Below are 22,505 nucleotides of genomic sequence, written 5' to 3'. Positions count from 1 at the left end.
ATTGTCTGAATTGTTGCCTATTATCTGTTAATCATGTATGTTTGAGGGACATCAGATCCACGCATTTGATAAAAAACTGTTATCCAGAAATGTTCTAATAGATTTCACGACCTACTCAACTAATTGACTGAATTACATAATACCAAATTAATTAACTGACCAACTCTGACTAAACACAATGAGTGTGATCCGCTGCCATGAAGTGAAACCCCTCCTGTGTGATTTCCACTGTGGGATTATGTGCAGATAAATCTCAGATTAGATGAGACAGCACACAGCGGCTACATAATACAGACACAGTGGGCAGCAGCTGGCAAAGCGTGTGAGTGGTGGGATTCTCTGTGTGTGGTGATCATAACTGTACCTATGCCTGTGAGGGGGGGCAGGGCAGCTTTTGCGGCAATGACGGGCGCTGCCTTCGCTCCAATCGCTGTTACTGGAGGCGTGTCGATCTTGGCCTGGGGAGAGAGATGGAGATACCAAAATATTAAAACAGCAGTGGTGCTGGGGGGGAAGCACTAAACTTCATTTAGCAACAAAAGGATCTCAGTGCTGTACTTCTTGCACAGTGAAAACTGTGAAAACAGCGGGGAGGAAACAGTTGTTCACATCATTTTCACACAAATAGAGAGAAGGTTGAGGGAGGGGTGACAGAGAAAACTGCTGCCCTATTGTTTGGTGTTGTGACATCTCACTGAATGACATGAATGATGATTTTTAACACAGACAACACGGCCAACTGTCAACTGTTATCAGGCCCATTCAGAATATAATGATTGAAGAAAAGATAGTTCATCCCATTTGCTTTGTTTCATGGTCAGGGGAATTCATATTTTTAATATGGAATAGCTTTTGGGAAATCTATTCATCATTGTAATTCAATCTAGGTGATATTTAAAATATACAAATATTAAATATCACTATATGTACTCAAAGGGGGCCCTATTGCACAATCCCAGGAGGATATTTTTATTTTGTTCCTCTACTGTGACATGTTTACACACTTTCATGTTCAAAAAGGTCTTTATTTTTCTCAACATTTTTCTGCTTGTGCTGCAGCACCTCTTTTCACCCTCTGTCTGAAACCAGAATTCAGTCTGCTCTGATTGGTTAGCATAGCGATGACACTATGTTACAGAAGTAAATGAAGGAGTCTAATCGGGGGGTTTCAGCAGGGGGAATTTGGGGATTTTTTTCGAAATTCATATATATATCTATAGATATAGATATATACATATATTCACATGATAGTAATGTTAGCACCCTTTTCAGTCTAGAATCATCTGATGGATTTCCTGTCTATCAGAGTCGTAGTATACTAGTATTTCTATCCCTGACTTAGGATCATTTTGCAGGGGTATTGTTATACTGTTTTCAAGGATCAAGAATATCTTTATTATCTCAGAGGGGTAGTTTGCTGTACAGCAAGCAGTTAGCACACCACCATCAGACAAACAATACACAGCATATAAAGATCACTTTGAGATATGTATAAGGCCAATGGCAACAGGGACAAACTAGTTCCTGAGTGTATTGGTTTTGCATCTTGGCGGATTGTATCTGAAGCCAAACACAGGCAACTTGAACTCAGTGGCCTAGACAGATCACGTTTTTATTCAGCCGGATAATATCCACATGTCTACCCTACTTTTATAATTTTATGATCATAAATCTATCAATTAGATTTATGATTAGAAAATCAGCTGAACAAAACGTGAACTGTCTCTTCAATTTGTGTCAACCACAGACCTTATTGCGAGCTATTTTCCAAAATCCTATGGAGAAATTGCATTGGTTTTTGTCGAAGGAACCGGAAGTGGTAAAATGCTAACTTACTTCTGGGTTTTAGGACGCGTCACTGTGGCACTCGGAAAGCTAGTAGGCTTGTCCTGAGTTATGTTTATTTTAATTACTATTCCAAAGATCAATAGTGAACCTTTAGGCATAAGTGCTTGTACTATATATTATTTATTGAGCACATGTTCCTGCGTCATTGCTCCACCACTTGTTTTCATCTGAGTGGACTGTTTTGGACATTTTGATATCTGCTGAATCACTGTTGTGTTGCTGTGGTTCTTTCCAGCTCTTCTCTCGACATGTAGAAAGACTAAATTACAGAGTCTACTGCTGCAACCCTAGGGAATTGCTTCAAGAAAGACGCAGAGCAGAGCTTGCCTGATATCTATCAATTGCTACAATCTGAACACAGGAAATATAGCCCTGTTTTGATCTCGACCATTTTTATGATCTTAATTTGTGTCCTCTGTTTTCCGTTAATCTCTTTGTGTCACTTATTCCCATCCATAAATACACTTGACTTAAAAGACACTGGACTGATGCAACACATTTCTGTATTTGTTCCAGTTTAGCTGCAGAAAGCAGAGGTGGTGCATTATGATTCACTGTGCAGCATTTTCTTATTTACAGCCACTTAATCAATGATTTTAATTACACAATGGACCTAACATCTGGGTGTAAGTGTATGAGTTTCCAGACTGAATAATAAACAAATGACGCATGCCATTTACTGTTTATGGCTTCCTGTCAGAGCTTTTCCAAAGCAGCATTCAGAATAATTTCTTAAACAAATTCCTGCATCATTTGATATCAGACCATTTGAATTATTTCAATTTGCTTTCTGATAGCACAACAATGCAGCAATATGAAAATCATGGACGCCTTTCAGCAGTGAAAACCCGTTGTGAATAATTTTAGGAAATGGTGACAGTGGCTTTGTAAACCTCATTCGCAAAAAATGCACATTTGCTCCAGATGGAATAAATTCGGAAGAGAAATATTAAACTATGTAAATCTTTGTGTTACATGTCAGAATGAGGTTTTCAGACTTAAATAGAAAAGAGATTTGCATGAGTTTATGATTATAGAGTAAATGGAAGGTGCAATACATTTTAGCAGGGAGACAATTTTGGGTGCTAATTTCTTGAGCGTCTAGCAGACAGTGAATCAGCTACATTCAGTTATCAGCTGCCTGGGTGTTCATCGTAGTGTTAGATAAAGCCTGCCAACAGAGACACAGCAGAATTGAAATAAACGATCTGAACTGTGCGGAGATAGAGCAGCTCTCATCTATTGGAGCGTGTAGGGACACAGGTGAGGGCGAAAACAGCGGAAACTAGCTAGCATCAGGGTGTTAAAATCTTAAGAGCAGGATGGATAGAGGTGTAAACTAATAATATTGACTGAAGCTATAGTGTTATTATTAGTGTTCCCTTTATATCAATATGGTACAATAAAACATGGAAATAAAAGCTGCAAGTCTTTTTTACATTTTTGAACTCTCTGTACTCACCATGTTTGCCGGCGTGGTTCCTGCGGGTCCGGTCTGCCTGGCCTGACCCATGGGTCCACCAGCTGGTCCCATCTGTCCCGGCTTGGCCTGGCCCGGCCCCATGCCCATGCCCATGCCTTGTCCCTGGGCTGGGGGCTGCTGCTGAGGGCCCATGGTCGATGCAGCGCTGGGCTGCCCTGGCCTTGTCGCTGATGTCTGGGCTTGTTGTTGGAGCTGGGTCCTTTGTCCTGGAGCTCCGTCTGTCTGCAAACCTGGACCACCCTGGCGCCCTGATCCCGTAGGGCCCCCAGAGGAGCCCTGACCCCGAGAGCTGCTGCCAGACCTGGAGGAGCCTGGACAGAGGAAGGGACAGTGGATTATTTTTCTTCTTTTACAGCCGATACTATAAATCGATACAAAATATCAGCAGTAGAGTCTGAAACCTGCAGGCCTTAACAATATGTCACAATCCATGATGGCCTGATGGAATGATGGACTGCTCAAAGTAAACATGTGCCCTAAAAGGTTCTAATTTGACCAGTTCCTAGATAGAAAAACATTGACTGATATGCTCCAATCAGTGAGGTGGAACTTGGTAAAACAGCATTTAACCTACGGAAAGATTTATTGTTATTATCATGGCGTTTCAGGGTTTATTATTATTATTATTATTATCATTATCAATTGACAGGTGAGATGAAAGAGGGGATGACGTGCAACAATAGTTGTGAGCAAAGATCAAACCAGCAATTTAATGAATACATTGCTTAGAACAGAGCCAGAGTGCTGCCCTGGGAGAAAACATTTCCTTTGAAAAGTTACGCTTCATATAGTTAATTAAAAACTGTTGATCCCTTAGGGGACAGTTGGTTGTAAAAAAGCATCAAACTCATTCCTAGCAACATCGGGTATTAAATATGTCTGCCTCAAGCATCACAGCGTATTATTGCCACAATAATTATTTGAGGGCATGCTTTAGTTCAGGAAACTTAGTTTACAGTAGGTCTGTAGGATGCATTAATTCAATGTGGTTATTGGTCTTATTTTGGAGGCTGTCTTGGCAATGCATGCAGCAGTTATTAAGATAGCTCACTAATCTATAAAACAGATCGTGAATGAAAAACGTCTTTATCTCTCTCTCCCTGCAGTGCCCCATTCCTCCAGAAAGAAAAATATTTCTGATGAAATCTTAGACCCTGTTCCATCTACCTGTAAGCTGTTCAAGGAAATTGCAACCCTAATTAATATACCTGTATTAAATATGATTAATATATCTTTACTGTCAGGCTATGTTCCACAGTCATTTAAAGTAGCTGTAATTAAACCTATTATTAAAAAAAAAAACCTTGATCCTGAGGTTATGGCCAACTACAGGCCAATATCAAACATTCCCTTCCTCTCAAAAATCCTCGGGAAAGCAGTGGCCTCACAATTGTGTGCATTTGTAAATACAAATTGTTTATTTGAGAAATTCCAGTCAGGTTTTAGAAAACATCATAGCACAGAGACAGCACTGGTTAAAGTCAAAAATGACCTGCTTTGTGCATCTGATAATGGTTCTGTTAGATCTGAGTGTTGCCTTTGACACTATTGACCATAACATACTACTCCAAAGATTAGAGTTTTTGATAGGTATAAGGGGAACTGCACTAAGCTGGCTCAGGTCTTATCTATCAAAACGGTCTCAGTTTGTATCCGTCAACGATGAATCCTCATTACAAACTACAGTCAGTCATGGAGTACCGCAAGGGCCTGTACTTGGACCCATCCTGTTCATCATATATATGCCACCATTGGGCAATATCATAGGGAATAACTCCATACATTTTCATTGTTATGCAGATGATACACAATTGTATCTATCAATTAAACCAGATGTAACATTTCCATTAGTTAAACTGCAAGAATGCCTCACAGACATAAAGACATGGATGACCAGCAACTTTCTATTATTAAACTCTGACAAAACATAAGTCATTATACTAGGCCCCCAGCACCTTCGGAACGAACTCTCCAACAACATAATTTCCTTTGAATTGTATTACCATGACCTCCAGCACGACGGTAAAAAATCTTGGTGTTATTTTTGACGAGGATTTGTCTTTTAAATCCCATATAAAGCACATTTCAAGGACTGCCTACTTCCAGCTACGGAATATTGCAAAAATCAGGCACATCCTAAATCACAACAATGCAGAAACACTAATCCATGCTTTTATCACCTCCAGGCTGGATTATTGCAATTCCCTTTCATCAGGCTGTCCAAACTCATCATTAAAGACCCTTCAATTCATACAAAATGCTGCAGCACTGGTTTTAACAGGAACAAAGAAGATGGACCACATCACTCCTGTTTTAGCAGCATTGCACTGGCTACCAGTTAAGTCCAGGATTGATTTTAAAATACTTTTACTCACATACAAAGCGCTAAATGGTCAGGGACCATCCTACCTACAGGGTGTTTTAATCTCCTATTGCCCCTCCAGGGCATTAAGATCCCAGAGTGCAGGTCTGTTGGTGGTTCCCAGAGTCCACAAAAAAAGGTCAGGTGCTAGAGCTTTCGGCTACCAATCCCCGTTCCTCTGGAATCAACTTCCAGTGACGATTAGGGAGGGAGACAGTTTCCACACATTTAAGAGCAGGTTAAAGACTTTCCTTTTTAGTACAGTGTACAGTTAAGACTGGTTTTAAACCCCCTTTTATACATCCTCATGGACCCTTCGTTTTATGGAATTGTATTTATTGTACTCTAACTGTATTTGTGTCGTTGTGTTATGTTTCTTTTTAAATTGGTATTTTCACATTGATCTTATAAGATACTTTTGTTGTTTTTACATTGTTTTACATTGCCAATTGTGTTAGTTAACTTGTGAAGCCCTCTGAGACAAATAGGATTTGTGATTTTGGGCTATATAAATAAACTTGAATTGAATTGAATTGAATTGAAATCACACAGTCTGACTTTGATTAATATTCTTTATTCTCTGATAATTCCAAGCTTTTTACCTGTCACTATTATTATTCTGGTCGGTCAATCTTGTTAACGAATCAATATGAGCTATTAAGCCAAGTAAAAGGGTCTGTGTTGTCTGCTGAAAATAATAATGTAAACAAGCAAAGCTACATTATTCTCTTTCTCTATTCTGTTTGTCCTTTTCCCCTATCCTAGTAAATGTCTAGCCTTGTGTGTGTTTGTGTAGCATGTCCTCTTTCTAGGTCTCCAAGGTGGAAAGAAGATTTGTTTAGAACTATCAATCAGCTTTTCATTCTTTTTGTCTATTTTTGTAAATCAAAAACGATATTTTGTTCACACAACATCGATTGCCAGTCCTTCCGTCCTTGGAGAGGGATCTCTCTTCTGCTGCTCTTCCTTTTTTTGCAGGGTAGAAATTCTAAAGCACCTTGTGACACATTTAACATTTCTTATATTGAACTGTATGAATTTAAATTGATCTGACTATACTTACATTTTGATTAAGAATAAGCCTGTTACTGAGTAATTGGCACCACTGCTCAATCTGGACAGTGGCCAGAATCTAAATGAGTACTGTTCTAGGCATACAGTAAATGAGCAAATCACTTTTTAATAGTGCTTCTTTTCACTACTTATTCAATGTATTCAAAAAGCTTAAATTACCTTGTAATGTAGACTAAAATAATGTGAAATTATTGATGATAAGTTAAAGAGTTACAAAGTTAGTAAGAAATCTTATAATTCAATCAATGCTTTTGCCATATATTCAAGCAAGCAATTAGTTAGCTAGCATGTTTTTTCATTGTATTACATGTGTAAAGGTGCCCCGTATTTACCTGGTTGGCCCTGCATGTCCCCTGGCGGCTGGGATTTGCTGCGTGAGGAACGGTGCGGGTCCCCCTGTCTTGAGGAGCGTTGTCCGTGGTGGGGCCCAGCTGGGTCTCGGGAGTAGTCAGAAGAATGGTACCCTCCTGACCTTGACTCTCCACGCCGTCCTGTAGATGAGGATCGTACTGAAGGGTCTTGGCGCATCGACGGGTCTTTTGGGTGCCCTTTAGATGACCTTGAGGCCCTCGGCTCATCTGGTTGACGTGACCCGGATGAGTGTCGGCTAGAGCTGCCATGTTGACGATGGTCACGGGACGTAGAGTGTCGACCTCCGTGGCCATACTCATCTTGGGGCCACAGGTCCTCCTCAGGAGGCTCGTCGTAATCATGGTAGGTGTGTTTGACACCGTGCCGGCTCCTCCCAGTTGAGTGGCTGCTGCCGTAGTGTCGAGAACTGGCGCGGGGCTTCTCAAACCAGTCAGTTTCTTCTTGTCCCAGATGGTAGGCTTTGGAAACCGAGAGCAGATCACAGTCAATCTCCATGTCGTTTGGTGACAGCGGCATGCAGGCTTAGAGATGGAAGGAGGCAGGAAGAAGAAGACCAACCGCATGCAAAAGAAAAGAATAGGAGGAAGAAGACACAGAAAGAAAGACAGAAAATAAAAATAAAAGTTTACATACATGCAGTATACAGTACACTTCACGGACCGTAACACATTACAAGACAATATGAACAGGATAAAACAACACTGCAAAACTGTCTGGTTTTGGGGGCTGTTTTTCTGCTTGAAAATTAAGCTTTAAATCTAAAGCCAATGACAGGGGAAATTATTTTATGCAGCAAAAACATACTTTAAACAATTGGCTTGCCAATTTATGATGGTGTGAGTACAGCATAATTGTTGCAGTAAAACAATAAATATGTCTCTCTTTAAAAGATAAGGTTTAAATAAAGAACAGATTTGTAGGGACCGTTTTGCAGTGTAGACAAAGAATTAATAAATCAAAGACATGTAAACAAAACATCAAAGACATAATTTTAAATAAAACCCTGTAAAGCAAAAATACAATGCATCCGTGTCGTGCAAAGAAGACTTTCAAGTGAATCAGAGTGTACCAAACGAAGGAAACGACCACGCCGAAGAACCATGCGAGTATTGGACAGACAGACGACTGGACGAACAGGCGGAAGGACGGACAGGCAGGCAGACAGACAGACAGCAGTCCACTGATAAGAGAGCTCCAAGTGACTCTCAGAAGAAGAAAATACCAGCATGCAACAGCTATCTCTGTCTCTTTTTTATCTTTCTCTTTGTCATTGCTAAGCCTAGCTTCTGGGTGGGTGGGGGACGTTCAGATAAACGGTGGGGGCAGTAGTAGGTAGTGAGACTGTGGGCATTGAGCTCCCACAATTACCTTCGCTGTCTGACACAGCGCAATGATAATCGTCTATAATGTACGTATCATCCGATTTGTAGACATGCGTCCGAGGGAGGTCCCGTATGTGGTCTTGTACGTCTGGCAGCGAGTGGCTCGAACCATACTGGCCGTCATAGTACTGATCTCTACTGCTCCGACTGTCGTACGGGTCGGGACCTAAGCTCGATGATCGCCCAGAACGCATGAACCTCCCAAGGGGACTGAGTGGGCTCTCCTCTTCAGTGATCTGCCGGGTTGGGTGGCGCCCCCGGCTGTAACCGGATTGGTAGGAGCGGTCGTCCCTCTCATAGGATCGGCTGCGATACCCGGAGTAGTCTCTGGCTGAGATCTTGTCCATGCCATAGCCGGTGGAACGGGAGCGGCCTGTGGAGGTGTAGTAAATCCTATCATCCTCCTCTGTCAAACCATAGTGTTGACTACCATGAGAGGCTCCACTGTGGCTGTCTTGAGCATTCCTCTTGAATCCGTAATCCTCAATCAGCTGGCGCCCTCGAATGTGAGAGGAGGGGTAAGCCTCACCTGTAGCTGAGGAATAGGAGGCCAGGTCAGCCTCCACATCTCGAACCTCTTCAATTGGGGAGAACTTGGAGATCTTTTGCTCTATATTCCCCAGTTTCCTGTGCTTGCTGCGCTTGGTAGACATGACAGCAGGAGCCAGAAGGGTTCTGGAGGATGGTGAAGGTTTCTGTACCCCGGAGCGGATGCCACCATTGTTGTAGTCGAAGTCATAGTAATAGGAGGATCCCCCACCCATGCTAGCGCTCACGCTGCTGCTGCTGCCCCCTAGAGGTCCGTGCCTGTAGCTGCTCTTACCCCTGCCGTGTTGGTCGTACAGCTCTTCCTGCATCGCCGCTTCCTCTTCGAGTGTCCTGCCGTACGAGGAGCTGCCACGCGTCGTGCTGCCAATGGTGCTGCTGTGGCCGTGGATGTCGCCTGGATAACGCCCACTGCCGCCATGATGCATCATGTCCCCTGTCGTCGTGCCCAGCCCGTCTTTTGCCGTCAGCTCGCTTACGTCGTCAATCATCATGTAGTTCCTTGGGACATTCTGCTCTAAGCCAGGAGCTCCGTACATTCCATCAGCATGATTGTACGTGGAAGGACTATCTACAGGGTGCCCATAGGCATTGGAAACCGTAGAGGTGTACTGTCCGTAAGAGCTTGCTGTGGTGGTGGTGTAGCCATAAGTATTAGCATTGGTTGTGGTGTACTGGCCATACGAATTAGCTGAGGTGGAAGTATACTGGCCATAAGTGCTGGATGGCATTGATTGGTACCCACCATAGCTGCTGGACACTGGTGCTGAGCCATAGGGCCCATAGGAGCTGGCCATGGTTGTGGAGCCGGTGTACTGACCATAAGAGGGGGCTGAACTGGAATAGGTAGCTTCCTGAGCCATGGTGGTGACCACAACTGTGGGGTTGCTGATTGTCTCATAGTTGGTTGGCATCTTGTGCTCCAGATCGGCCAGCGAAGTCTGCCTTGGTCTTCCCGGGTGTACTGTCAGAATATCAACTTGGGGCTGCCCAGGGTATGGGGTGGTTTGGCTGGGGTAGGAGGACACAGCGCTGGGATAGGGTGAGCTGTGGGTGGGGTATGGGGGCTGACCAGGCGGTGCAGGCCCAAAACCAGTATGCCCAGGCTGGGGTTGAGGCTGAGGTGCAGCTGGTAACCCCATGTCTGTCTGGGGGTATGGGGGCTGAGTTGGGGGATAAGTGTGGGAAGGGTAGGAAGGTTGAGACTGGTAAGAAGGTCCTGGAGGGGGGACATGGCTCTGAAGGGGTGTTGGCTGTGGCAGTGCCTGGGACTGAGACACTGTTGGGTAGGGAGGCTGGTTGAATGTTGTGGGCTGGTATGGCACACTTGATTGTTGAATTGGTGGTGCGGGTTGGCTCTGGGGGTACTGACAGGAGAGGAAGGATGAGGTGGGTGGGTACTGGGCTGCTGTGTTCAGGTCACTGGTGAACTGACTCATAGGAGCAGTGCTAGGCCTCACTGCCAGAAGCCCATTGGTCTCGTGTGATGCAGCTGCAGCTGCTAAACGTAGGTTATTCAACTCACTGTCAGACATGTAGTCCCTAGTGTCGCCCATACATCTCAGGTAGGCAATATCCCTCCTCTCCCTCTCCTTTACTAGAGTCTCTTTCCTTTGGTGGATCCCCAGCTCGAGGTATCTCAGTTTAGCATCAATTTCTTTCTCTTCCTCTTCCAGTTCAGCTTGCTGCTTTCTCAGCTTTGTCGACTCTTGCTCCACAGCCTTCAGCTCGTGAGTGAGGTCTTTGAGGAGGCTCGCTTTAGCAGCCAGGCCAGACCTGGTGGCAGGCTTGTGGCTGGGCACGGAGGGCAAGTAGACCTGTTGGAGGGCAGGTGCCATCATGGGCAGATGAGATGATGTTGTTGTCTCGTCCGGAGGAGGGCTGGGCAGGGTTCGCTTGACCTTACGGAGCAGTGAGCTCTGCTGTAGGGCAGCCAGCTGGAGAGAGAGAGAGAGAAAGAGAGAGAGAGAGAGAGAGAGAGAGAGAGAGAGAAAGAGGGAGGGGGGGAGAGATGGAGGGATGGGAGAGCAGGAGAATATGGGGAGACAAAGAAGTACAGAAAGAAAGGGATCGGAGAGGTAAAACAGAAGAACAGGTGAATGTGGAGAAATGGTCGATGGGATGGGAGAAGGACAGGGGAGGGTATGAGACAAAATAGGAAGATGAACAAGGAAGGACACAGGGTTCAAGAGAGAAGAATAAAGGGAGAAATGGTGGTAGAGTGGAATGGGGAAGAGGCAGAGCGAAGCGTAAAGAGGAAAAGTGAATAGGGAGGAAAGGTAAAGAAGGATGTAGGGAACAGGAAGAAGAAGAGGGAGGAAAACTCAAAAAGAGAACGAGGTCAAGGAACAGAAACAAGGAGAGGATGCAAGCAAAGGGATATACAAGGAAGACAAAGGAGACACGAATAGACAAAGAGACAAGGACAGCAGGAAACAAGAGTGGAGTTCGTATTAGAGGACTTACAAAAACATTAAGTTTAGTGTCAATTGTGGTGCAGAATTCCAATAATTAATCGACTTATCTATTGCACTTAAATCCTATCGCAGGCTTTTGCTAGGTTGTTGCTTCAAGAACTATGTGATTCAACAAAGTTAACATGTCAAACACAACTATCTGCTCTAGAATTAAAAATGTTGCATAATAAGGTAGAAGGATGGAAGGGAATGCTCTGTTCATCACAGACCTTCTCTAAGATGGTCTGAATTATTATTATTATTATTATTATTATTATTATTATTATTATTATGAGGTATTGGAATGTGTAGAAAGATTAAGCTAAACAAAGTTTGGAAATGAATCACCTTAAAATTGTCAGGGAATACATCTTCTTTCAGTTATGAATTCGGAGCTTGGCAGCAGGCATTTATGGCAAAAATATATAGTACATTTTATTGATTCATTATGGACCTAAACCTGGATTGGATGTCAACAACACCTTGTTGAATCCATTGCTTGTTTCATTAATGCTGTTCTGAAGACAAGTTGGGGTTCTTCCACTTAGACAGGTACACAATAAAGAAGCTATTTGTTTCCATCTGTTTAATTAGCTTTCTTGTCCTTGCAAATGATGGTTAACGTCTGAAGGCCTCATACTTCAAACTTTAAATCTTAGGACCGTGATTAGACCCTTTGGACCCCAAAGAAAAGAGTTGCATTGTATTTCATCTTAGCTGTATATCTTGACTGCAAAACTGAATATAGATCTAAACTGCCAAGTACATGTATCTTGATCAGATGAGTCAATGTATCAATGCGTGACATGAATACAGAGTATACAAAAAGTGCAGACTCGTCCCAAAACAGTTTGCTTTGTTTTGTTTTTCTTTTGGGATTGATTTGACAATGCAAAGTCGAAGTGGATTACTCCTTAATGAATAGAAGTTGTCTTTTTTTCACCAGAGGATTCTTCAATAAAGGCCAGTGACTTTGTGTCTGTTTTTATAAGAAACAAATGGCGATTACCAGAAAAGTTGGACTAGTGATCTGTCTAGCTGCTAACATATCATCTAATGGCTATCTTATCTAAATTGTGCCCATTCCGGACTCAGCATGGTATGATTGACTTTACCTGGCTCTGGAGTACTTGCTGCTGGTAGAGGGACAGCCTTGCCTTGGTGTGATCATCTGCGGTGGGGCTGAGGGACTTGGGGTCTGACATGGACCTCTGGGTGCTCTTGATGGGTCTGGGCACAGAGGGGTGTCTCTGCGGGGACTCAGCTGTGTATGACTTCTGCTGAGGTGTGACGTGGGCCTTGTTCAGCCTATCGCTGGACAGAGAATTCTCCAGCAGGCGGTGAGGGGACACCGGGGAGACAGGAGAGTACAGGACTTGAGGGGATTTGGGAGCCGTCTGCTGCTGCCGGATGATGCTGGAGATAGACTCGTTGTGGATGTGGTTGTGAGGCTGGTAGTTGATGTCGAGTGGATCTGGGCGGCGTCGCTCAAACTTGGCTGCGTTTGCTGCGATGTGTTGCTGCTGCCGCTGCTGGCTCAGGAGATCTGCAGAGCCAGATTGTTGAGTTCCAGTACTGGCAGAGGAAGAATATGGACTGACTGTGGTTGGTACACTGAGCTGAGGGGCTACAACACCCTGTGACTGGGCTTCCTGGTCAGTCTGACATGCTAGAGACTGTCCTTTGTTGGTCCGCTCAGGTCCTGAGATGTAATGCACAATCTCTACCTTATTCGGGTCTGGTACTGTCACATGGATTGCTGGGGAGACTCTTCCTAGGTGCTCCACTTCCGTCTGGCAAGACATTTCCCTGATGGTCTGGATGGCGATACTGGAAGAAACCATCTTGTGAGAGTCTGTCTTGGTGTCAGTGGCTGCGGTGGATGTGGCGGAAGTGCTGCTGCCAGTGGCATTGGACTCAGCGTGCCGGGAGAAACGGGAACGTCTTCGGCGAACTGGGTGTTCCGTCTCCTTGTCCTCGTCATCGTCTGTCTGGACGGAGCAGTCAACGCTGCGACCACGCCTTCTGGTGCGATGGCGCATCATGTACCTAGTATTGGAGAGAAGAGAAGAAGATAAAAAAGAATATGAACCATAATGGAATCGACTCACAGGACTCAACTGGACGGAACTAAAAAACACTTACAACTTGACAGCAATTACTCATAATTGTTTACATATGCCTTTTGACTAGAAAATATTCGATATATATATATATATATATATATATATATATATATATATATTAGAGATGTTAAGTATCCCCGTTTTGCATCGGTGCACCGGCATAAACGTTAAAAATGCGAGTGCACCAGTTGAAAGAGTGCACATTGGCTACAGTTTGTGTTGCGATGCATCTATTGTGGCGTCTTTGCATCGGTAAAAAAACGATTAATTCATATAATATCCTCTCATCCACTTTTGTCAGCACTCAGCAGAGACGATCTTTGATCTTTGCTTTGCCACTAGGGAGGCTGAGAGCCGCGTCACAGTTATCAACAAATATGGAAGTCGTGGAGAAAGAGAAACACAGCGCACTGAAAAATACCTACAAATCAAATGTTTGGCAACACTTCGGATTTTTCAAGAAAGACGGACAACTTGACAAATCGCAAGCAAATTGTAAACGATGCCGTGCCGTTTTAAAGTACTCAAGTAGTACGAGGAACTAAGCGACGCACATAAAGAGGCGACATGGGGTCTGCGGCTGAAAAGAGAAACCTGAAAGTTAGACATACAGTATGAGTTAAATCACTCAGTGAGGTGTTATGTCAGAGAGAGTGGTGTTTAGTTTACAACAGCCTGTGACGGCCAATAATAGTCTAAATGTCTTCCTTACTGTAAGCAGTTATGAAATACCTGTTTGTGAAAGGTTATTTTCATTCTTTATTGTTCATATAGAACCCACTGCTTTCTGCTCACTGGTGAGTTAGCCTATGGATGAGTGTTAAGCACATCAGGCTGGCAGCTGTATGGGCATTGCACTACGGTAGTTGTTATTTGCACATTGTTAATCATGGGCAATGCATCCTTAAATTGTTTAACTGTGCGGTGTTATACAATTGTACTGTGCTCTGGAGAGAGAGAACACTATTACAAAGGACTTGTGAAAAGGCCTGTTTGTGAAAGGTCCAAGTGGTTTTTAAAGGTAAAAAAGAAACAGCATGATGGGATGTGCAGTACTAGTAGAGAGAACCAAATATATGAAGTATTTTGGCTAATTCATGATCTGCTGCATATAAGGAATAAAACAAAATCCTCTGTCGTACCATATTGAATTGTATCATTATTTTGCATTGTGTTGAATCGCATCGTATCGCCTCGAATCGTATAATGTTGAATCAAATCATATCGCATTGCCCGGTGCTTCAAATGTATTGTTAATGTATCGTATCGTTGGCAACGTATCGAGATGGGCATCGCATCGGCCTCAGTGATGGAGATGCACATCAGACAATATATATATATATATATATATCTTTTCAACATTTTTTTGTATTCATCATAAAGGCTGCATAAGCTTGTCTCTTGTTTTATTAAAAACAAATGGTAACTGAGTAGGAATGCCATAAAGGTAATCCTTGCCCAATATACAAACACACCTCTCCTCTCCATCTTCATCGTCTGTCTGCACACAGCTGTCCACATTCCTGCGGGGGGAGCCGTAAAACACCACGCCCTCTCCGTCCAAGCTGTCTCTACTCAGCCTGGTCATGGAGCTGTGTTTCCTCATGTTGCTCCTGGTCTCCATGGGCTCCTGCTGGCTCCTCAGACACATATCGGACGAGGAGTTGGGGAGAGAACGGTAGCCCGCCTGAGAGTCGGTGAAGGAGGGCAAAGGCTGTTCATTCACATCCAACTGAAGATAGAAACAATTATTTTAAGGTTGATAATGGTCAACCATCATTGATTCAACTGAGAATGACAAGCACTAGAGCACACATTGAGATCACTTATACGTATGCACCAGAGCTTAAGCCTGCATCATCAATCTTTAATTCAATCATACAAGCATGTCACATCATTTTCAAGCCAGCTGCCAATGCGCCTAACCTGCATGCTCTGAGCTAAAGCTGTTTTCTGCCTCTTCTGCTCTACAAGCTGTTGCTGGAGCTGATGCTGTAAAGACTGGATCTGGTCTAGCTGGGACTTCTGCTGGGCCAGCTGCTCCCTCTGGAGAACCAGTTGTTTCTCGCGCTCCTGTTGCTGTTGCTGTAGAACCTAATGATAATGTCGGTGGAAGGGGGAACAGGAAGAAGCACAAGTCGACAAACGACAAAACATGAAAAAGATGGAGAAGCGTAGCAGAGGACGGTGACAGTTAACATGTTGGGACGAGATGAAATGATCAAACAAGACAAATGAATGATGAAACATAGGAACAGAAAAAGAGAGTAGGACAGAAGAGGACAAAGTTGTTGAGTTATTGGCACAACTGGTTGTTAAACAGATGATCAAAGACTCCTGACACTGAATGTGACATTCTTGTGCTGATGGATTAGTTTTGAAAAATGTTTCCACGTTAGTCAAACCTCTATATATTGCAAAAAGCAAGAATGGAAGCGCAACATAAATGAAGTACAGCATGTAGTGGTTAATGCTGTTGCCAGTCACATAATGCACATAAGAAAATATGTAATTTTCTTTGTTGCAAAAATGGCAAGCTAATGCAAAGAAGGCGCTAGGATTTTTGCTAATATTGCCGGGTATGAGATGAATATTAAACATTCCATCTCTAGTTCATTCTCATTAAGGAAGGCTTCCACACCTGTTTAACTGAGTTTACTTGAAAGATTTTCAACTGCTTGTTCTATCAAAAAAGGAGAAAATCATCATGTTAGCCTTTCTGTTGCTAAGAAAAGTGATATACTTAAATGGGTACTTGCTGGTGATAAGATAAACACAACTTCATGGAATCAACTTTTCTTTTCTTTCAGTCTAAAAAATTGAATATCAAAACACTTTCCATTTCCATGAATATCAATCAAACCAACACATGAAACATGAAACCAACATCTGAGCATTATCAGTTCATATCACACATACTACAGGCATGTGCATGGACACCTTATAACCAGGATAAATCCAACTACATGTCATGCAGACTATAGCAACAACTTTAACCAAATCTTTGTAAGGGTTTTGGATGCAAACATTTCTCTGAACATAAAAGCCATCAATAAATCCAATCCCATTTTCTCTTACAATAACAGAATTTTAAAGCAATTTGTTTGAGGACTTAATAAACATGTATGCTGTACGTATACAGTATATAGAATTAGTGTTATACAATACATACATTTAGCAAATTATGTATTGTTGTTTTCAACTCAGTTTACTGCTTGCACATCTAAGGTGTGATATTAAAAAAGAAAAACATTTAAATTGTAATAACACAATAAGATACACCACCAAAACAACTTAAAACAAAACAATATCAATGGCAAAACCAACAACCACAAAACAAAAAACAGGACACCAACTATCAAACTCTCCATTCCGCCTCCTGTTTCTCCCTGTACCTGGTCCTTGATGTTCTGCAGTTCGTTTAACTCTCTCTGCACCAGCATCTGCTCCTTCTCCCTGTGCAGTTTCAGCTCCATCTTTTCTCGGTCCAGCTCGTCCTGCAGGCGCAATTGTCGTAATTTCTCCAGCTCAACGCGCTCCCTCTCCATCTGCAGAAGCTGCTCCTGCTGCCGATGTAGCCTCTCTGCCTCGGATTCACCCTCCTTATGAACGGCACCTGGTGGAGGGAAGGAAGGAAGACCCCCTGCAATGGGTAAGCCACCAGTTAGGGCAGAGGGGCCCGCTGGAGGTTGGCTGTAGCCGTGACTGTGTGAAGGAGCAGAGGGTGGGTAGGCATAGGCTGCTGGAGGATGCTGTTGAGCAGTTGCCACTTGTTGCTGTTGTTGTTGTTGACTGTTCAGGTGGGCCTGGGACAGGTTTATAGGCTGCTGCTGTGGCTCTATTGGTATGACAACTCCTTGTACTGAGGTGACCTCTGTTGATGAGGGTGCACCTCTACCGAGGTAAACTGGTTCATCCTGGACTGTAGAGCTTGTAGTTGTCAAAGAAATATACACTGGGGCACCTACTGGTGCAACACCAGCAGTAGTGGCAGCGATTGACGTTGTTTGGAGAAGACCTGGAGCTGGGTAACGGACTGGAGCTTGTCCGGTTAAGGGTACTCTGGGGCTCATTGGTAGTCTGCTGAGACTGGATAGGGGCACAGGTGTCATGTTGGCAGAGGGGTATGCCCTGTAGACCCCCCTCAGTATTGGGTGAAGAACAGAGGCAGGCTGAGTTGTAATGGGAAGTGTAGAAGCAATGGGGGTCTGAATGGTGGAGTAAATCATCCCATCAGAGGACCTTATAGCAGTAGGGTACATAGCCCTGAGACTAGCCTGCCTGGCATTGATAAGGTTGGTTAGTGCTTGACTGTGGGAAATTGGCTTCCCGTCTGTTCCAAAAAGAAGGTTTGGCCTAATGCCAAGACTTGCTGCGAGCCTGGCAGCCCCAGGCCCAGTTCCTCTCCCCAAACTACCAAACTGCATCAAGTCTGGGTTGCTTCCATATCGATCTATGGTATTGAGTGCTGCACACATACGGCTGATCTCCCTGGCAGTTGTAGCACTGTACTGAGCCAAGTTCGCTTCTTGGAAGCCAGCAATGTCACGAGCAGAGTAGCCATAGTCTGAACTGATGTTAGACAAGGAATTATATCTCCTTATAGGCAGTGCTTGGGCTGTAATGTCTCCTCCATGCCGTAAATCTGTATAGGAGCCATATTGCAACCCTATGAACCCTCCATAACCTTGTTTCATAGCAGTTAGATCCATAGCAATTTCTGCTGAAGTTTGGATGTGTGGTTCTAGTTTGGAGTGGTAGGACTGTAGCCCAGCTTCAGCAAGGTTTGTATCAGACATCGAAGGCTGGAGCCTTCCGGGGAATGGTAATGTGTAGGCCTTACGTTCATCCATTGGATAATCAAGGTACCCTCCGGATTGTCTTTCTTGATCAGACTCATAGGTAAGAGGTGGGGCAGATGGAGGCCTTATGCCCTCTGTCTCGCCACCAACACAGCTTCCACCAAATGGAAGTCGGTATACAACATCACAGCAAGCTGGTTGGTTGTCAGGTTTAAATTGGCCTTCTGTCAAATCCATAGCATCCTGTCCTTCTTCTACCTTCACTAGCTGAGTCACAGCCCTCGCCTGCTCTGGCCCTACGTCCATCTGTACTACCATGCTATGTGGAGATTTAGCTCCTGATATCACACCAGGAGGACTGGGCCTTCCTCTCAGCTCAACAGGACCTGCACCATACAGCTCAGGATTCATTATTGGTGTTACAGCACTGACCACAGTTGAGGCAGCGCTAGTCTGACTGACTAGCAAGTCTTTTTTCAATAAAGGTGAGATCTGTCCGGTAAGGCTGTACCTCGCCAAAGCAGATGCCGTTTGTTGCTGATGTTGCATCTGGTGATGCTGATGCAACTGCTGTTCAAGGATCTGTTGTTGCATCTGCAGCTTCTCCTGCTGTATTTGTAGCTCTTTCTGTTGGATACTGAGGTCTTCCAGTTTGGCATCAATTTTTGGTATTGCTGGGTCAGTTGGAGGGGACATTAGTGGTTTGTTCTGGGAAAGACACATAGCAGTACCCATGCCCTGACCAAGATCCACTTGGTTGTGATGTGGATCACCATAGACTGATGGCTGTTTTGGCTGGGTCATGAACATGGAGGCAGCCACAGTGACACTCACAGTTGTTGGAGTGATGATCTCCTGGGTGTTCAGGTTCATAATCATGGGCTGTACAATTGTTGAATGCCTGCTACCCTCTGATCCACCGTGATATTTTCTGCTTTCGGTGGCCAATGAAGTGAGATCCATTCCCTGGTCAGTCATGATAATAGGAGCTGGTTTTGTGGCTGTTCTGAGGTCCACGACACTCCCACCTTGGATCATATGACCCTGCTCTACCCTAGAAGTGCCTGGCACTGTAGATATTCGACAGAGGGAGATGTTGTCCATTGACATGGATCCTCTGGTGTAATGGCTGGCTATGGTGACCATACTAGTTCCAACATTCACTTTTTCCACTCTTTGTGTTGTGCAGAAACTACGTGTGGGAGACTGGTGGTAAGGTGGCGTATCTGGAGGGCTGTTACATGGGGAGTAATTGTCAAATGTTGATTGGCGACTAAATCGGGTGGGCGAAGACAGGGGAGAAGTAGCAGTGTTGACTGTCATTGGCCTAGCAGGGCTTGGAGGTGGGGAGTATGGGGTATCCTGGGAAGACTGTTGGTGATAGAGCCGTGGGGACACTGATCGATTTGATGTTTGGGTTCCCTGAGCAGTCACTGGAGACGTAGGCTCAGCGCCAGCTGACTCAGACCTTCTTAATGCTGAACTGAAAGTCTGTGTCGAGAATTCAGCAGTATTCCTTCTGGAAGGTGAATGGGTGGGACTCATTGTTGGTGGTGATGGAGAAAGAGGAGGACTGGTGCTCCTGTAATAAGTAGTATACTTGGGAGAACGTGGCTCAATGATTCTCTCAGTGGAAGATGTAGAGCTGTCTCTCACTTGGACATCCCTGGTCTCCCCTACCCTTCTGGTGATCACTTCCCTTTGACTGTATGCCTGGGTAATCTCTGCAATCTTGCTGCATACACTTGAGACTGTAGTTGAAGATGTGGCAGGACTTGCTGTTTGTCGACTATACATACTTGACTGAGTAGTGGTCATAGTGCAACTTGTACTGGTCTGAGAAATTGTTACTGCATCTCTGGCATAAACTCCATAAGCTGCAATAGTAGTGGCAGCCACTGCTGGAGTAATTCCATTCTTTCCTGCTTGGCTTTTGATCCTGTCTTTGTGACCATCCTTTATAGAGAAGTGCTGTGTTACTCGGACATCAGGAATTCGTCCTCCAGTCTCAGCAAAGGAGACAGGAGCTGACACCTGGGTGGGGCTTGTACCTGGAGTTAGCAGAGCATTGCTTTGCTCAAGAAGCTTAGCAAAGGCTGAGCCTGTGTCAAGGAGCTGCTTGTCTGGGTAGGAGCTCTCAATCTCTACTTGCTCATCAGTGGCCTGCTGCATCTTGGTAATGTTTTGAGATGTTTGTCTGATCTCTTCATAAATATCTGTTTCTGTCTCCGCTGCCTCATTGTCATATGATTGATCTTGTTCATATTCATACTCCTCCTCATACCCTTGTCCATTAACATCCTCTTCATAGCACTGCCCATGTCGTGCTGGTTGTTGCTGTTGCTTCTGTTGTTTCTGAAGCATCTCTGCCTTCCTCATCATCTCCTCATAAACCTCCTCAGCACTCTTTAGAGGTTTGGAAGTAGAAGATGGTGCTGTGGTGGTTGTTGTAGTTGATGATTTGTCTACTGGTGAGTAGAGAGACATAAAGGTAGGCAGGTTGTATTCGCTGCCTGACTTGTAAAGTTTTGACTCGTACCCCTCAGCCTCTGAGTCCAGACTCTGAGGGGAATATTCTGAAGCAGATGAACGATGGAGCTCTTCCATTTCTGCCGCCTGTCTCAGTTCTTCGGTTGGAGAAGCATCTTCAATGGGTGAAAGATTGCTAGGTGGTGTCTTGGATCTCTCTCTGCGCCTCTGAGCCCTAAGCTCCTCCTTATCCCTCTTGGTCTTTCGTGCTGTGCTCCGTATCCTCTGTTGTTCCACTTCCCTCATCTTCTCCTGTTCTCTCAGAAGTTCTTCTTCCTCTCTCAGCTCATCCTCTTCTGAAGAGTCTTCAATGGTGGGAAGGAGTGGACCGTGGGAGCGGTGGCGCGCTTTCCTCTGCTGCTTGGCCTCTTCCAGCCTTTGCCTCCTGCTGGGGCTACTGTCACTGTCCTCTTCCATCGATGAGATCGAAGTAGGAGACTGGCCTGAGCCATATGAGGATGAGCTAGCTGGCACGGTGGAGGAGTAGTCGCCCCGAGAACGCTCTTCGGGAGATCCTGTCAGGCTTTCCATCTCAAGCTCTGGTTCCCGATCGAGGCTCAAGTCATTTTCATTGCCCAGCTCCATGTCCCGGCTGAAGCTACTGGTGTTATTAAGTTCAATGGTTTTGAAGCGCCTCAAGCCTCCTTGTGCCATCAAATCATCTTCACCCTCCTCCATTGAGCCTTTATAGACATCAGAGGAGCTCTTTGTTTCCTCCTCAAAACTGCTGGAGTGGTGCTGAAGACGTCTTTTCTCCTTACCTGAGTCAGAGACATGTTTAAGGTGGCTCTTTTTGGGTTTCTGGTAGCCATATCCTTCATCTTCCTCCTCATCTTCTTCCTCCATTTCTTCATCCTCATTTTCTTCGTCAGCGCTCATCTCCATTATTTGTCTCCTCATGAACTCTTCATCTGTCATTTCTGTGGGCTCAGCCTCTTTTTCCTTGTTTTTCTTCTCCTTCTTCTCCTCCTTCACTTCCTTCCGTTTACCCTCCCATTCTCCTCCGTCCTCTTCCTCCTCCATTATATCCTCCAACTCCTCGTCAGAGTCGTATGAATCTGGTGGGATTGACAGGGAGCGTGGGCGCTGCTTCCCTCTGTCATCCAAGTCTCTGTGCTTCCTCCCTCTTCTGTCCCCCTTGTCTTCAGACAGGCTCTTCTCCAGCAAAGGCCTCATGGAGCTCTCTAGCTTGGTGATTTCTGAAGGGCTCGGTGGGGAGCCTCGTCCAGTGATGCCCCTCTCGCTCAGCTTCATCTCCTCTTCTTGGATTAGACCTGTGATTTCACTGTGGGAGCTGGAGATGCCATCAGAGGAGTAGCCGGTGTCACTGAGGCTCTGAGGGCTGCGTGACAAGTCATGGGTGCTGTTGTTTTTTGTATCCTAAAGAGAGAACAAGAAAGAGAGAAGAATGTATTAGATAAGGGAAAGTTAGGGTTTCAAATTAAAGTCATAATTAATGCAGTGTAAGAATGTGTTGATTCTGGATAAACACCTTGCTATGCATACAATTTAAGCCCACATATAT

General features: G+C 44.5%; 1 protein-coding gene across 9 annotated transcripts in view; it reads right to left on the bottom strand.

The window, feature by feature from the left end:
- Window positions 1-22,505, bottom strand: part of bsna (bassoon presynaptic cytomatrix protein a) — a 157,531-nt gene that overhangs the window by 15,581 nt on the left and 119,445 nt on the right. For 3 of the 9 annotated variants that reach the window (XM_079675130.1, XM_079675136.1, XM_079675135.1), the window contains 9 exons: window positions 17,045-22,360; window positions 16,291-16,332; window positions 15,576-15,743; window positions 15,125-15,381; window positions 12,639-13,572; window positions 8,508-11,004; window positions 7,100-7,597; window positions 3,311-3,642; window positions 365-458 (listed from right to left, as the gene is read on the bottom strand). In XM_079675130.1, coding sequence (XP_079531256.1) covers window positions 365-458; window positions 3,311-3,642; window positions 7,100-7,597; window positions 8,508-11,004; window positions 12,639-13,572; window positions 15,125-15,381; window positions 15,576-15,743; window positions 16,291-16,332; window positions 17,045-22,360 — 10,138 coding nt within the window. The remainder of the gene's footprint in view (window positions 1-364; window positions 459-3,310; window positions 3,643-7,099; window positions 7,598-8,507; window positions 11,005-12,638; window positions 13,573-15,124; window positions 15,382-15,575; window positions 15,744-16,290; window positions 16,333-17,044; window positions 22,361-22,505) is intronic. The other 6 variants (XM_079675137.1, XM_079675132.1, XM_079675131.1 and 3 more) reach the window with 6 other exon arrangements.

This window comes from Notothenia rossii, assembly GCF_949606895.1.
Source record: "Notothenia rossii genome assembly, chromosome: 4".
NCBI classification, from domain to species: domain Eukaryota; kingdom Metazoa; phylum Chordata; class Actinopteri; order Perciformes; family Nototheniidae; genus Notothenia; species Notothenia rossii.
This window is presented reverse-complemented; position numbering and strand designations above follow the sequence as displayed.